This window comes from Heloderma suspectum, chromosome 2 (genome assembly GCF_057233095.1).
Source record: "Heloderma suspectum isolate Gila_16-S chromosome 2, 16-S_ref, whole genome shotgun sequence".
Taxonomy (NCBI): Eukaryota; Metazoa; Chordata; class Lepidosauria; order Squamata; family Helodermatidae; genus Heloderma; species Heloderma suspectum.
The window spans coordinates 17,588,141-17,605,095 of NC_139459.1; the positions used below are offsets into that span (position 1 = coordinate 17,588,141).

Here is a 16,955-nt window from a genome sequence, read left to right on the forward strand (position 1 = left end):
GAACAAAAAACAGGCACAACCTTCCTCGTCGCCGCTAGGAAAAGCTGTGCCAGTTGCCTTTCTGCGGGTCATGCAGCTAGAGACACAGGAGCCCTGCCAGGAACAAAGGAAGTTGGCAGCTGCACCTCCCCTCTCCCCAATCTTTCTCTTGCCACTCCAGAGCAAGGGGAGAGGACTAGAGAAGCTCTCCTGTGTGTTTTTAACCGCTGCTCAGGCAGAAATTCATCAGGTATACTTCCCCCATCAGCACAAGCTGGGAACAGCTGCTCCTGCCTGTTTTCTGCCTTTCACGCAGCTACTGATGGCTGAGGAGCCCTGCCAAGGAAATAAAGCTGGCAACGCCTAACACTTCCCCAATTTCCAGCTGCTTCGTCTCCAGCTGCGTCTAAAACGCCCAGGGCGCTGCAACTGCTTCTTGTTTTCCCTGCTTTCCGCCTCTTGCGGCAGATGGCATTGGACTGCTGCTCCTCCTCCTGAAGGGCTCAGCCCCGGAACCTATTCCCTCTTCCTTTTTCTTAAGGTCGCGGCTCTCTCCCTGAGCATGTGGAACGACAACCGTCGTGCAAGGAGGAGCGCAGGCTTGCGAAGTCCGGTTGATTCTTTCCCTTCCCGCTGCTTGGAAGATGGCTGATCTGCGTTTTCCTAACCCAAAAATAAACTGGCTGCCAAGCAGGAAGGCTTGTGCCCCATAAACCCTCCTCTTAAAAATAATAAAAACCATAAGTAATTCTTAACGCTTTTGGTGGCCGAGATATGAAGCTGGGAAGACCCCGAGCGAACGAGGCCAAGGTGGGTAGGCATAACGCACCGTACTGATTTTATAGCATCGGTCTGGACTGTATACGCCCCCGTGGTAAAGGTTTCCCTGGACTGTACCACTCCATGCCGCAAGGAGGGGGGTTGGATGTTTCTTCCCCGATTGGGGCGAGGGCTCCCATGCACATTTTTAAAAACATACGTCAGGGACAAGGTTAAGCCGATCCCTTCTACCCGACACGCTAACTTTCTACTTGCAGGAACTTTTTTCCTCGTGGAAACGTGCAACTAAATCACCCTCAGCCTGAAGTGGTGTAGCCCAAAGAAAATTTCATCGCTTGATTCTCCTGTGAGTATCCATTGGCGGAAGCTGGGTCTACGCAGGCATGCATCGAGAGGGCTGAGGTGGTCAAATAGATAGCAATTCAATAAGTAGGGGGATATCCGTTTTATCTGCTTAAAGCATTTCTACACTGCTCTTCAGGCAAAAAGGCTCCCAAAATTGATTAGGTAAGATCAAATAACTCAAGACCATCTCTATGCTCTGTTTTTGCAGTTTAAAAGGCATGACATGAAAGGGGCGAAAAGGATGGGGAGGGAGGAGGAAAAAGAAACAAACTCAAGTACCGGTTCCTAAAGTTCCAAAGTTCTTCTAATGACCTGATGGGATGGGAATAATTCAAGGAGAGGAGGATCCAAAAGGAGCTGGACACTCGGTGGAGTTGATGGACTGGCCCTGCTCTTGCCCTTCCTCTGTCTCTCTCCCCACCCATTGCAGGCGAATGGAATGGCTACTATGATAAAGGCTTAAAGAAAAGCTAAAGTCAGCTGATCTCACAGCAGAGCTGATGGAATGGCTCCCTTTCAAAATCACTGCACCCCTGCAAATAGAAAGCCAGCACATGGGGGAGGGAGGTTCTAGCCTATGCCTCCTGTAATTGCATCCTGCATGTCAGATCCTGGATTGAGTTGGCCTCTAAGTTCCTGTCCAACTCCATGATTCTGCCCTTTCTGCAGGGGCAGCCCTACCCTTAGGCAGAGTGCGGCAATTGCCTCCGGTGTAGGTGTTATGGGGCAGCAGTTTTGCTTTGTTGGAGAACAGAACCGTGTACGCCCGCTAAATTAGCTTACTGCCTCGGGTGTGTTGGAGGATAAGAACATAAGAAGAGCCATGCTGGAACAGACCAAGGGTCCATCTAGTCCAGCATTCTGTTCACACAGTGTTTGACCAGGAACCCACAAATAGGACGTGAGCGCAACAGCACCCTCCTGCCCGTGTTCCCCAGCAACTGGTGCACATAGGCATACCTCTGATACTGGAGGCAGCATATAGCCATCAGGACTAGGAGCTATTGATAGCCTTCTCCCAGGATACTATTCCATAGCCAGTATTGAAGTAAGTTTCAGTGGCTAATCCTCCTGCCTTCTGTACATGGAAGGGGCTGCCATCTTGTCTTTTGCCTCAGCGGGTAAAATGGCTTGGGACAGCCCTGCCTTTCTGTGCTGGCTTTCTATTTGAAGCAAGTGTGTTAATGTGGGGGAGCATTTAAAAATACTGTGGTTCCCCCACTTACCATCTGCTTCCACAGTGTATGCCCTGGCCGTGGGCTGCTAAGGTCTGGAGGTGCCAAGAATGTGATAAGCCAGATCCAGGTGTGCTTACAAGGAGACTTTACCGAGTACTTACAGCACATAGGCATACCCAATGGTTGGATCAGACAGCTTCTCTGAACAAAGAGCTGTGGTGCAAGATGACTTTTATACCATACATGTTAGCAGTGAGGCAGCATGACAGCAGCAAGCATTAATTAGCGTTCATCTGCAACTTTCTCAGCATAGCCTAACAGTGCTTGGTTCCCAGCACAGACCCCTGTAGCTTTAAGAGAAGCAGAGAGCCACTTCCCAGGCACATCTGAGACTCTGATAAGATAAACGGTACCAGAGCTCGTTAGCATGGAATGTGCTGAGGTGGCCATATCTACCTTTGACTCATCTTACTAGCCAAGGAGCTCACTTGCAAGGAAATTGCACTTAATGCTCTCTGCTTTGGTTCATTATTATGGATCTCTAAGACTCTCTAAACTACTATTAACTTGCTTACAGGCCTGGGGCCTTATGCATGGTGCAGTGGTTTGTACAGGGTCTCTTTCTGTTGGTGTTTATATAGTGAGAGAGAGACAGACAGCAGTTTGTGGAAAGCGGCACAACAGCAAAACATCTAGGAGGCTCTGGATCCTCTGGATGCAGCCAGTCTTAAGGTAAAATATATAAGAAAGATAGAAAGACTAATGACCGAGAACTAAAAAAAAATAAGCTCAATGTTTTGGCTTCCGCCATCATCAGTAGTTGTAATGTTAAGGGAGCAATCCTACTGGGATAGGCAGCTGCCTCCAAACTCTGAGGCGACTGCCTATCGAATGCAGGGCAGAAGAAGCGTGGAAGGGATTGTCCCCTCCACGCTTCAGCTGCCCTGCATTTGTGGCTAGCCAGCTGATTTCGGCTGTCTAGCTGCGGGAAGGCGAAGAGGGGGAAGCAGCTGCCAGATGACATGTTGGATGTGTTGTACTGGCATTTCCGCCTTCCCCGCCCCAGAACTCCCCCCCCCCCCGAACACCCTGTTTTCACCACTCTACGCTCCTCTTCCAAGTGCGGGGCCATCCCGAGCTGCCTGTGAGGCAGCACAGGTGTGTGTGTGTGGGGGGAAGGTTGGTTCTCCGGGAACCGACCTTGGAGTACGGGCTCTGAGGTCATTTCCTGGAAACTGACCTATCCTGTGGCCATCTAGCCGCTGACTAGTGGCCATAGGATTGCTTCTTAAATGGATATCAGGAGTGGCAGTTTGGACTACGGTGTGTGTGTATGTGTGTGTGTATAAGGAGAAGGGGACGGCAGAGGATGAGATGGCTAGATAGCATCACCAATGCAATGAATATGAACTTGAGCACGCTCCGGGAGAGAGCGCAGGACAGGAAGGCCTGGCGTGCTATGGTCCATGGGGTCACGAAGAGTCGGACACGACTGAACGACTGAACAACGAACAATATATACACACACACACACACACAGTAATGTCTACCTGAAAGGAAGTTGATAAATACTGGAATTTATTTATTTATTTATTTCTATAGCACTATTGGCATGCAAGGCACTTTGCAGAGTACACATAAAGTAAATACATAAGCTCCTGGTCAGATGTCAAATAAAGAACTGGGATTTAGAAACCAACCTCTGGGCCTTCTTAATAGATGTGACTCCCACTGTGCAAGGTGTTTGCTGTAAGCTGTGCAAACTCTCGCAAAGAAACAGTTTTCCTTTACAGGGCAGGGAATGCAACCCCAAGAGTGCAATCCTATGCAAGTTTAGGCAGAAAAGTGTCCTACATTGGCTGGGGAATCCTGGGAGTTGTAGGACTCTTTTCTGACTAAACATGCGTAGGATTGTGCCTTAAGAGCCTTGATCTTAGAGGGGATGGAAGAAGGGCCTCCCAACAAATATCCAAAACTGAAGAAGGGCAGAGATTCAGGTAATATGTTTTCACGGGTGATGGCAAGAATGCTTTTCAGCCTGGTATATGTAACTTCTGGATTTTGATGTGGCCTAGAAAATGGGAGAGAACATTTAAAAATGTAAAGTTGGCAACTTTTCAACTGCCCACGGTAGCTGTACCTTCAAGGAGTCACTTGATCTGCAGGCATCAGCTGCTGAAATTCTGAAAGACATAGCTACAATGGCCAGTGGAAAAACTGGCAACCCTGTTTAAGAAAAATCCCTAAGAGACCATTGGCCAATGCAGGTTTTATATTTGATTCATGTATGTGGGAAATGCAAAATGAATTGGTTCAAGTACTATATGCAAGAACTGCCTGTCACTCTTCCTCAACCTGGTGCCCTTCAGATGAGTTGGACTGCAACTCCCATCATTCCCAGCTAGCATGGCCATTTGGAATGATAGGAATTGCAGTCCAACACATTTGTGAACCACTGGCTGTCATTGCATTTATCATTGCATTTTATTTATCATTTCATTTCTATCCAGCCGTTTTTCCTCTTGCCAGGATCCCAAGGCGGCTTACATGGTTCTCCTCCTCCTCTCTGTTTTATCCTGACAACAACCCTGTGAGGAAGGTTAGGCTGAGAGTCCGTGACTGGCCCAAAGTCACCCCAGTGAGCTTCATGGCCGAGTGGGAACTAGAACCCAGATCTCCTGAGTCCCAGTCCAACACTCTAAGCACTACACCGGCTCTTTACTGGTATATAAGTAACAAAAATAAATAACAAAAATAAATAATTGAAGTAGGACAGGGAAGGTAGAGTTAAAAAAAGTAAAATGTCTGCTGCCTTTCTGCTGTTAGTTACACCCAAGGTAGGGCATGGCAATAAAAGAGCTAGAGCAGCAGCAATCATTAGCCCAAAGATATCTTCTTTAAGTGTAATGTGCGGAGCAATCCTATGCATCGTTAGGCAGAAGTAAGTCCCATTGAGCTCAATGGATCTTATGTCTTAGGATGCCTTTACACTACCCCCCCCCCAGTCCTCCCATTGTGGAGCCTTTCCGCGTTTACAGTGGGCTCCCAGACGGCGACCACGTGACTGCTGAGATGGGAAGTTTTTAATTTTCAAGGTTCCATAGAGATCAAAGAAACAGCACCACCTAGTGGCTGTTTTAATAACGTAACAATCCAACTTAAATAGTTGATTATTTCCGGATCTTTTTGAGATGGAATAACCAGGAAATCACTCTGGATGTGTCCTGGAGGTGGTGGACATCATGAAAAGGACCCGCAAACTTCCATGAGTGAACAATCTCAATAGCAGGATAAAAGCTCTGTGTGAAGAAGCCTCTAATAAGTGCACATAGGATTGTAGGCTTGGTCTTGCCAGTACATTTTAATATCCAGTGGGTTGTTTTTTTTAAACAACTGTTTGACAGTGGATCCAGAAAGCCAAGAGTAAATCATATTTGCACATGTTGCTGTCTCCTTTAGGGGCTGCACTGCTTTTGAGCCAAATGTCAATGGATGTCACTTTTCTGGGGACGGGTGCCGCGTATCCGTCCCCAACCAGAGGGGCCTCAGCTACGGTTATCCATTTTGAAGGACAGTGCTGGCTGTTTGATTGTGGTGAGGGGACGCAAACCCAGTTCATGAAAAGTAATTTGAAAGCAGGTCAGTTCTAGATGTTCTTTTGCTGCTGCTATTATCTGGACAACACCTCTTTTGTTCCCATTCTCTTTCACTGCTAGGAACTACATGCAGTGTTGGAAAGTGATGTGCTTCTGACTAGTCCAGCTTTCCCCAATCTGGCACCCGCCAGGTGTGTTGGACTACAACTCCCACAATCCCCTGCCAGTATGCTAGCTGGGGGTGATGGGAACTGCACTCCAACACACCTGGACTGCGCCAGGTCGGGGAAGGCTGGACTAGAGACCAAGCGAGACTATGGATGACGGCAGTGGGTAGAGAAGGGAGGTAGGGAGGTGGTGGGCTCTCCCTCACTGGAGGCATTCAAGGTGAAGCTGGACAGCCAGTTGTCAGGGATGGTTTGACTTGGATTCCTGCATTGAGCAGGGCGTTGGACTCGATGGTCTTGTAGGCCCCTTCCAACCCTACTAGTCTATGATTCTATGAGAAGGAGGCATTTTTCATGCCTGAAGTACGTAGGCCAGGGGTCCCCAACCTTTTTGGACCAGTGGGCACATTTGGGAATTTGAACTGCTGTGGGCACCACCACAAAATGGCTCCCACGGAGGATGTGGCTAGCCACATAATGGCTGCCATAGGGGCCTGGTTAGTCAAGAGGTGTGTGTGGCGGGGAGAGGAATGGCGAGGCTAGAGGCTGGGAGGGAGGGAGAAATAGCAAGGCGAAGAGGTAGAGGGGAGAGAAAGAGCAAGGCTTGAGGCGAGAAAGGGAAAGAAAGGAGACGAACGTTTTCCAAGGTTTGTATTTTTAAAAAAAGATTGGAAATGGGAAGGGAGTGGAGAGGTTTGTGGGTGCCACTGGAGGCAGCTCTCAAAAATATGAGCAGGAAATTTATTTATTTATTTATTTCATTTCTATACTGCCCAATAGCCAAAGCTCTCTGGGCGGTTCACAAAAATTACTCTCTACATTCTGTTGCTGTTCATTGGAATTTCCCCTCCATTCATTGTAGTGAGCAACAGCTTTATATAAGTTCTTGTTCCATTCACTGCGATTAATAAGGACATAAGAGCCCTGCTGGATCAGACCAAGGGGCCATCTAGTCCAGCCTTCTGTACACACAGTGGCCAACCAGGTGCCCACGGGAAGCCCACAAGCAGGACATGAGCACAACAGCACCCTCCCGCCTGGGTTCCCAGCATGCTGCTGCCTCTGATTCTGGAGGCAGCATATAGCCATTGATAGCTTTATCCTCCAATAATTTGTCTAATCTCCTTTTTGAAGCCAATCAAGTTGACATCTTGTGGAAGACCATAGAATCATAGAATAGTAGGGCTGGAAGGGGCCTATAAGACCGTCGAGTCCAACCTGCTGCTCAATGCAGGAATCTAAGTCAAAGCATCCCTGACAGATGGCTGTCCAGCTTCATCTTGAATTCCATGTTTACCTGTAGTTCTTGGGGGAAGTGCAATTTAGATTCAGAAAACTGTGTTAACTGCCCCCGCCCCTTGCCACTGCTTTGACCAAAAACAGAGGCTGTCTTAATTAAATAAATAAATAAAAGTTGGGAGATCAGTTTATGGAACTCCTGCATCACATCTGTTCCAGATCTTATTGATCACTTTCGGTTTTTTGATTGGGGACGTGCAGCCTGTTTTGCAGCGCTTAAATTGTTGACTCTTCCAGCAATCCTGCAATAGAAGCTAGGCTAAGAGTGCAGTGAATGGTCCTGTCCAAATGAGCTTCATGGCTTGGCAGAGACTTTTGAAGAGCCTTCCCCAACCTGGTGCCCTCCAGATGTGTTGGAACATGGCTGGCTGGAGCGTATTGGGAGTTGTAGTCAAACACATTTGGAGGGAAGGCTGCTTTTGAGTGTTGGTTTTTGCCCTGCATTTTTCCTCTGGTGCAAACCTACATTTTCTAGAATGAGCACACCCTGAATTCTCTCAACTCATCCCCATTTTAATCACTGTTATTCTTCTATTAGGAAGAATTACCAAGATCTTTATAACTCACCTTCATGGGGACCATTTCTTTGGCCTTCCTGGCCTACTCTGTACCATCAGCCTCCAGAGCAGTCCTGCCTCAAACAAGCTACCGGTCGACATTTATGGACCGCTTGGGCTGAAGAGCTTCCTCCAGAGAACGATGGCGCTTTCCCACTCCCAACTTGCCTTCCCTTACGTTGTTCACGAACTGGTGCCCACACCAGACCAGTGCCCTGTGGAAGAATGGCAGGAACCGTCGTCCGGGGACACAGGGGAGGTCTCGTCTCAAGAGATGCACGGGAGAACTATTTATCTGGATCCTGTAGAAGACTCGTACACCTTGGTGGATAATGGACAGTTTGCAATGAAGGCATTTAGATTATTTCATCGCGTCCCTTCCTTTGGCTTTCTAGTGGAAGAAAAGCCACGGTCTGGCAAACTCAATACCCAGAAGCTGAAGGAACTAGGTAATAATGGCTCTACCTGCATGATTCTTATGAAAACTGTCCTGTGGGTGGTGATTCGGAGTTTGTTTAAAACAGAGGGTGCAGAACTTCAGCAAAATCCAGTCTTCCAGGGGTCCCACTTTGACCCTCTTGGGTTCCCCAAAAGGCCACAACCCTGGCTCCTGCACCCACCCCCCAACCACTGAGTGTTGGGTGGTTTCCTGGCACGTGTGCCATTTTTTCTCCATTCTAAAAGGTTGAAATGTTTGGTGTGGCGGAGTGCTGGAGCTAACCCCAACGTCCCTGCAAGGTAGGACCGGCCAAACCTGGCCGCAAGCCCCCAAAGACACCAGTAACCGCCCTCTCCCGCCAGGAGGCACTGAATTTAGCACTGAGGTTGAGCAGAAAGGATCACGCCAACTTAGAGTTGTGCAACTGTTTATTGTAGGGAAGGGGATAAAGGGAAGGGGAGAGTTAAGAGGTGGTAGGTTGTACAGAGGGTTACAAAGCTGAAAACTTGCAAGGAAACCAAAACATCCACAGAGAGCCTTTATACTGCACTCCCAAGCAAAATAACTAAACTAGTTAGCCTATCTTTCCACATACGTACCTAGGTATGGGCCTCCTAGGATAGCATCCAGCTGACAGAAGGTCCAAACCCACCATGATGAAGGGAGCCACCACGCCTCTCCCTTGACCTCCTTTTAAGGCCCAGCCCCAGCGATCCAGAGCAGATCTCCCTCAGCCGATCACCAGTGCAGCCCCCAAAGGGGTCACCATCCAGAAGGGGTAGGATCTTCCCACCAAATCCAGCTGTTATCTATTTCCCAATTAGCGGGGAGTGAGCATGGCCTTGAGCAACAGGGCCAAGGAGCTGGCAGACGTCCCAAGCATCCACCTGGAAGTGTGTGTTGTGATGTCCAGGCCTGGTCGTATGGTGGGAAACAGGCCGCCGTTCTTGCACTTGGCTTAGTTAAGCTAAAATATGCTGGTCTTTTTGGCCCTGCCTGCTTTGCCTTTGGCCCTGGCCATCACTTGACTGCGGCCCAGAGAGCTTCTCCAAAGCAGAATCTGGCCCTCTGGCTGGAAGAGGTTCTGCACCCTGTTCTCATTTATTTATTTATTAAATTTCTTAATCGCCCATCTGGCTGGACACCCAGCCACTCTGGGCGATGTACAATGGTACAATTTAAAACAGTAAAATTATGCATGAAAACATTATTTAAAAATACCCTAACCCACCCCAAATGCCTGCCTGAATAAGTTTTCAGTGCATGGCAGAAGCTCATTAAAGAGGGGGCATGGCAGAGTTCCCTAGGGAGGGAGTTCCATAGAGTGGGGGCCACCACAGAGAAGGCCCTCTCCCTCATCCTCACCAGTCTAGCTGTCCTGGCTGATGGAACAGAGAGAAGGCCATCTGAGGCTGGTCTTGTTGAGCAGCCTGTCTGGTGTTGCTGGAGGCGTTCCTTAAAACAAGCGGGACGCGCAACAAAATGTTGCAGTGCAGAATGCTCCTGTTTCAGGTGTCGGCTCGTGCTAGCAAGGGAATCCCTTTCTTATCTTCAATCTCTGCTTAGAGATCGGAAATAAGGAAGGGGTTTCCTTGCTAGTACTAGCAAGAGAACCTATTCCCTTATCTCCAGTCTGGAGAGACACCCACCCACAATGGCATTCAAGTGGACACGGCTACTTAATAGACTTGGGGTCACAACTGGAGATGTCTACATGAACACGAGATTTCAACGGGCAGCAGATGGTTGGGAAAACTCCAGCGAGAAAACCCCAATGATTTTGTGCGAGCGTATTGTGTGTGTGTGTGTGTGTGCGTATGTGCGCACGTCCCCGGTCCCATGGCACTGCCTGATGCAACCCTTGGGGCCAAAAAGGTCTGAATGATAATTTACAAAGCACTTTATAGGCTGTTAAACGTTCTTGTCAGGGTTCCCATTTTGGCCTGGACCCCCTGAGATCCTCCTTAAGGATCTCTTGCCTCCTTAACAGTCCCACTTTCCTCTTTTTACCTTCCCCTTCCCAATAATGTGAGGTTTAGGCTGTAGACATGGGGTGACTGACACACCAGACACCTGGGGCGTAACCACAACAGTTTACTGGTAAATTTAAAGTAAGCAATCGTAACTATAGGTGTTCACACAATAGAGCTGAGTGATACAAAAGGCATTAAGAGAAAATAAAGGTTGCAAAAATGCAAGTTCCTCTACCCTAGCTGCAGTTAGACTTCTCCAGGCTGCTTCTTCCTGCTGTCTCTTCAGGCTTTGGTCTTTCTTTCTCTCTGGTCTTCCTCACTCCGGCCTCTCTCTTTTTCTACCCTATACCCCCAAACTGAAAGTACTGCTTCAAACCTGAAGAAATGGAACTTAACTGGGGAAATAAAAATGAAACTATTCCTCTCAAGATACCGCCTCCCAACAACCCCCCCCCCCCCGGGCCTCTAAGCCTGACCTTTTTTCCCTTTGCCTCTGTAGGCCTCAGACCTTCACAGTTCTAGATATATCTCAGTAATTCTTTACAACAACCCTGTATGGTAGGTCAGTATTCTATTTCTGATGGAGGTAGCTGCGGGAAATTTCAATGGAGGGCTTTCTCGTTTGCTGCTCAGGCTCTTAGCCGCTGCACTAGCTGGACTTGCACTCCCACGGCACCTTTGCTGATATCATGTGCGTTAATCTCACACCACAGCTGCTGAGTGGACCAGTGACTAATAACTTTCCGAGCATGTGGAAATTCTTCCTTCTTCCCATAAGAGGACGAGTGCTGTGGCACCTTCGGGACTAGCTGATTTATTGCGGTGTGTGTTTTTGATGTGATGAAGTAGGCCATTGGGTACGAAAGCGCATGCCGCATTAAACCAATTAGTCTTTAAGATGCCTGTGTGCCTCCTGTCGTTTTGCTCTTACAGACTAATGCACCTCCTCTTTCCTTCTAAAAACACGCTGGTAATATTAGTTAATGGCTGTGATCTAATCTGAATGCATTCCTGCAGAAATGCACGAGGGTATAAGAGCAGTGTTGTTGCTTCGAAACCATTTCCAGGTTTCACATCCCTCTTCTGCTAGAAAAAGAAGATTGGTGGTGTGGAATCGTAGATAACCTTTGAGGATCCTCAAAGGTTATCTAGCCCAGCCCCCTGCCAGTGCAGGAATTCGGCTGCTACAGCAGCCATCTCCCACCCAGGTGTTGGACTCCAACTCTCATCATGGCCATGCTGGCCGGGGATGATGGGAGTTTTAGTTTAACACATCTGGAGAGTGCCAGGGTGGGGGAGGCTGTGTGACAGTGTCCCTGATATGATGTCCCTGATATATCTAATCTCTCCTTAAAACCTCTAACAAAGGGCAGTCCACCATTTTCCAAGGTAGTCTGTTCCACAAGTCCTTCCTAAGGTTTAGCTGAAATCCCTTTACTTGTCATATGAACTTGTTGGCTCGGGTCCTACCTTCTGGAGCAATAGAGAACAAATTTGCTCCATCATCTGTGCAACAGGTCTTCAGATATAATATTGCATTGGCTCTGTCCTTTCTGAGGGAGTCTTCATCCAACACCAGTGAGGAACTATCTGTAATGTGGCGGTTATAAATATTGTGCTATTGTATTGCAAGTGTCAAAATATGCAGTTTATTATCTCTTCAGGCCCTTTTAAGTGCAAAATCATGTGGCGATGAATGCAGTGGGGAGGGGAAAAGGAATTGGAATAGGATTAAGCTTTTTTTTTTTCATGTATACAACACGTTAAGCAAAAGTTTCTCTTCATATTCTGTTCCTAAAACTGGAGTCTCTTTGCATGCACATTTTATTGAATCTTATGTTATTGAATCATATCTTAAGTTGTTATAGTTTATATTATTTTTCCCACTGAATATTAAGTCCTTTAGCAATGGGCACTGGTGGGAGTAGGGAGGTGAAAGTCTGGGGAAAAACTGGGGGGACGACGACAAAAATTTAGGACAAAATTGTTTCCCCCCCAAATCATCCAAAAATCCCTGGAAAAATAAGGCCCTCCCCACCCTTTCCCCCCTAAATTTTCCAAAAATTCCTAGGGGACAATGAAAAAAGTTTTTTCAATGAAAAATTTTTTTCATTGTCCCCCATTTTTATTTTTCCTCCAGGCCTTTACATCTCAAGGTGACAGGAGGAAGGTTATGGGTTAGGGAAGGACAGTTGGATGTATGGGTAGAGATGCGAATCAAGACTGAAGGCCATGAGAGAAAGAAGTGTGGTGTAGATATTGCCTGCATAATTTCAAATACCTGCATTCATAAGGTCTAGAAACTTGGTTACAGTAAGAGGGAGGGTTGGGGAAATTTGGGGGCATCAAAATACTGTACCAGAATTCTGTGAAAGTTCAACCATGTGTTTAAAAACTCTGTTGAAGGATAAGCTACTTGAAAAGTAACTTTATTTCTGTGCTTTAATTTGTAGGAGTTCAGCCAGGCCCTTTATATGGTAAACTGAAAGAAGGTGTTACAGTTGTCCTAGAAAACGGGACAACCATTTCTCCTTCGGATGTCTTAGAAGACCCTCTTCCTGGAAGAAAAGTTTGTATTTTAGGAGACTGTTCTGGTATTGTTGGACGTGGAGCAGTGACTCTTTGCTATGAAGCAGATCTCTTGGTTCATGAAGCCACCCTGGATGATACCCAAGCGGACAAAGCCAAAGAGCACGGCCATAGCACTCCAAAAATGGCAGCAGAGTTTGCAAAGCTGTGCAAAGTGAAGCGGCTGGTTCTGTCTCACTTAAGTCAGCGGTATAAGCCAGCCAGTCAGATTGGCGAAGGAGATATGGATGTTGTGGAACTGAAGAGGCAAGCTGAGTTGGTGCTGGATGGGCAAGAGGTAGTTTTGGCAGAGGATTTTATGACTATAGGCATTCTGATGAAAAAACAAAAGTAGAACTATCTGAGTGCAAAAGAGAAGAAATTAATTTGCTGATAGAGCAAACCTCTAGCCATACCTTGCTTTCAAAGCCCAGTTGGAGGGGTTTTGTTGAGGACCCACCGGACCACCTCCTCCTCGTGGTTATTACTATTTAATCTATTTAGCATTTATCATATCTAAAGATATCTTTAAGTGGTTTACAGAATCAATTAAAATACATCATAATAAATACAAAAACCTCATTCTTTAAAATGTTTAAAATATTTAAAACCAAAGCTAAAAGCACAATAATGATTAAACTAACTGAACAGCACAGTCATTCAGGGAAGTCTTCGGTAAACTTTAACAGGGACTTAAAACAGGCCACAGCTGGTGCTTTCTGAATACTTATGGGCTTCTCTTCCTACCATCCTCCTCCACACATCTTTGATTCCTTAGTAATGTCAATAATGGTTGATGATGCCCCGTGGGCTTTTGAAGAACAGATATCTTCTCCGTAACATTCACAGAATAGTGGGGTTGGAAGGGACCTGTAAGACCATTGAGTCCAACCCAGTATCTTATTTAAATACGCATTCATCAATTTAGAACTGAAGATTTACTGAAGGCTGCAGCCTGTCACACACTTACTTTGGAATAGGCACCATTACAATCAGCAGGACTTAGTTTTGTGTCAACATGTGTACATATGTTTAGCTGAGGGATTTGGCCTTTTAATGCTAGGAGTATATTAATATGTTACAAATACGCTGTTTTTTTTTTTAAATCATCATCCTCATAATTGAATGTGAAAGATCAATGTTTTCAAGATACATGTTGGATGCAATGGCTTTATGTTAAAAATGCAAACAAATAAAGGATTTGTATTTTATGGCAAACAATTTGTAGATGATTCATTACCAATTACTGTATATGGACAGTTGTTTTTTTATAAAAAGCTCTTTAATATTCATTAATAGTTTGTTTACACATTGGTAGGAAATCCCAGAATAAGTACAAACAGTGTATTTCGTGAAACCAGCTTTTACTGCCGTAGAAGGAAAAGTTGGCAGTTGGAGTGGACTCACCTGCGCAAGCACCGCAACCGATTGCTTGGAGTGGTAATATTTTTAAGGGCACAGTGAAGAATCTCATTGCCTGGGGGGGTCATCCCAGGATCTTTTGCAATATCACAAGGGATGCTGGGGATATGATGTAAATGTTAGATTGTGTGTGGCGGTTTGGACTCCCAGCACTGCAAACATGCATCTCTCAGATCATGTGGTATACGCTCTTGGAGTGACAAAATGCCAGATCAGCATCAACATCACCCTCTACTTCAGGGTGATGAACCACTTTCAGTACAAGGGCCAAATTCAATTTTGGAGACGTTCTCTGGAGCTGCATTCCAGTGGTGTATGGGACCTGATGCAAAAGAAGTGGGAATTGACATATTAGCATATGCTAGCTTAAAGCTCCTACTGCCCAGTAACATTATTAGTAGTAGTAGTAACGAAGTCTTAGAAGAGGCATTTCAACCTTTTAGAACAGGGAAAATGTACAAAAGCTAGGAAGCCACCAAATGGTTGGAGGTAAGGGGGTGGGGTCAGGGGAAAAAGGGATAGCCAACTAGAGAACTCCAGAGGGCCGGTTTTGGCCCATGGGCCTGAGGTTTCACACTCTTGCTCTTGTTCAACTATGAGAGATGGGGCCATATTCTGAGAAAGCTGGATACAGTATCCACTCAACCTTTCGATACCTTGATTTAAGGTGCAATCCTATGCATGTTTAGACAGAGAAAAGGCCTATATCACCCACTATGCCCCTGCCAGCATGGCTGGCTGGGGCACGCTTGGGGTTGTAGGCCTTTTCTCTGTCTAAACATACATACGATTGCATCCCTAATCAACTCAACCCTGTTTGGGAATTAAATGGTTTCAGAAACAAGCAGCACAAGGACTGGCAGTTGAATGATTTCAGGACAGCGTCATGCTTTGACATTTGATGAGTAGTAATACTAATCTACTAATAGTAGTAGAATTCCACTCCAGGTACAGCGATGCAATCCAGTGCTGCCTCAGCAAAACCAGCTTTGTGAAACCCAGAGGCACAAGGACTTGTGAGATGTGGTTCCTCCTCCCTGTTTAGTTTCTAAGATGTCATGAAACTGGAGATCTCTCACTTCCCCTTTTTGCGGTATTGAAGTGCATGCAGAGTTTAAAAATACTCCTGCCTCCCCTGAGATCCCATCCTAGCTCAGATGTCCTTGATCTAATTTTAGCCTTGGCACGCACAGTAGGTATGAAGGCTGAATCTTTCCCATGTTCAAATAAACAGGGTGTGGTTTAGGACTGAAGATTCCATGCATTCTCCCTTTTCTAAATAGCGTGGACTGACTCAGCCTGCCCAGGGTTCCTCCCATTCAGCACCCTGCACCAAGTAAAAATTCCTATAACTAATTGAGTCCAACACTTTCTTTCTGCAACCTGGCTCCTGATCCATTTGCGTGCCATTGCCGAGGAAGTGCTTTTATGGCTGGTGGGTCTGGAATTTTGGACAGTGAAATCCCAAATTCTAGCTGGTGTGCCAAGAGCTTACAAATGAATTCTCTTGCCTTATGACCCGGTTGAGGGTGGGCTGGAGGAGGGCCCAGTAAGGCATTTATATCACCTGTAGAATGTGTCACCACTTCCGTAGGTGCTGGCGGCCTCCCAGTTGAGACAACAGATTCCTGGGTGATTCTACAGAAAGTGGAAAACGTAGAAAGGTTTATTACTTGTGGGAAAAGTCTGTTCTTCTTTGTGTGATCTCTTGATTAGCCAACCCAGGCTATTTTACATGGGTGGCTTTCAAGTAGTGTTCTGGGATGCCCATGAGAAAGTAAGGGATGGTGGAGATGTTTCCCTGAAAGACAGTTTGCCTACCCATGTTCCTCTAAAGTGTGTGTGTGGGAGCAGGGGTGGGGGGAATGTGTAGCCCTCCAGACATTGCTAGACTGTAACTCCCGGGTGAAGTGTAGAAGGAAGCTTGGCCATCTGGGATTTGGCCCCCAGACCTGAAGTTCAATACCCTTGCCATAACGGGTAAAAGAACAGTGGGGAGAAAGGACATTCAGTCTCCCAGCACATTCTGTTACCGACCTTAAAGTAGCCACTGAATTACAACTTATCAAGAAGTTCAGTTCTATTACCTGCTGCCTGAATCAAGATAACTGGTTTTTATTCTGCTATAGGTGTCAACTTGCCTACCAATGTTTGCGTTATGATTAATACTGTTTTGTGAATAGTCAGTGTAATAATTTTACATATATTTAAGCTTTAATGTCAGTATCACAGTCTGCAGTCTTTAAATTTCATTTCCCTTTAACCTCACTGCATATACTTCTTCCACTCCAACTATGTGTATACAGGGTGGCCCAAAAGTAGGTATACAGTTGTTTAGAATGTTGATGGGAGCAGGAGAGAATTTTCAGTCTTCCAGTACTGCTTTAGAATCCACTTTCTTTGTTCTTGACTCAAGTTTGCTGCCATCATTCACAATATCAGTAAAAAAAAAATAACTAAACAACTGTATACCAACTTAAGGGCCTCACTCCCCTCACTCTCTACACTTAACTGATATAACTGTCACTCACTCTTCCCAACTGTCATTCTGACTCCACCCACATATCTTCTACTCACACATTCTCTGCCCCTTCCATCAACATTCTAAACAACTTTATACCTATTTTTGGGCCACTCTGTGTATACCTGCCA

The 16,955-nt window shown here is 46.2% G+C and overlaps 1 protein-coding gene across 6 annotated transcripts; it reads left to right on the forward strand.

The window, feature by feature from the left end:
• The first annotated feature begins 513 nt into the window (after positions 1-513).
• Positions 514-14,096, forward strand: ELAC1 (elaC ribonuclease Z 1). Of its 6 annotated transcripts, XM_084832023.1 has the most exons (6): positions 526-789; positions 1,017-1,105; positions 2,924-3,014; positions 5,742-5,921; positions 7,883-8,350; positions 12,767-14,096. In XM_084832023.1, the coding sequence occupies exons 4-6, from the start codon at positions 5,765-5,767 to the stop codon at positions 13,234-13,236; spliced, it is 1,095 nt and encodes a 364-aa protein (XP_084688149.1). In that variant the 5' UTR covers positions 526-789; positions 1,017-1,105; positions 2,924-3,014; positions 5,742-5,764; the 3' UTR covers positions 13,237-14,096. The 6 variants fall into 6 exon arrangements, with proteins under 6 accessions (XP_084688150.1, XP_084688151.1, XP_084688149.1 ...); XM_084832024.1 differs by lacking the exon at positions 2,924-3,014 and having other exon boundaries at positions 514-789; positions 1,017-1,266; XM_084832028.1 differs by lacking the exon at positions 2,924-3,014.
• The last annotated feature ends 2,859 nt before the right edge of the window (positions 14,097-16,955 follow it).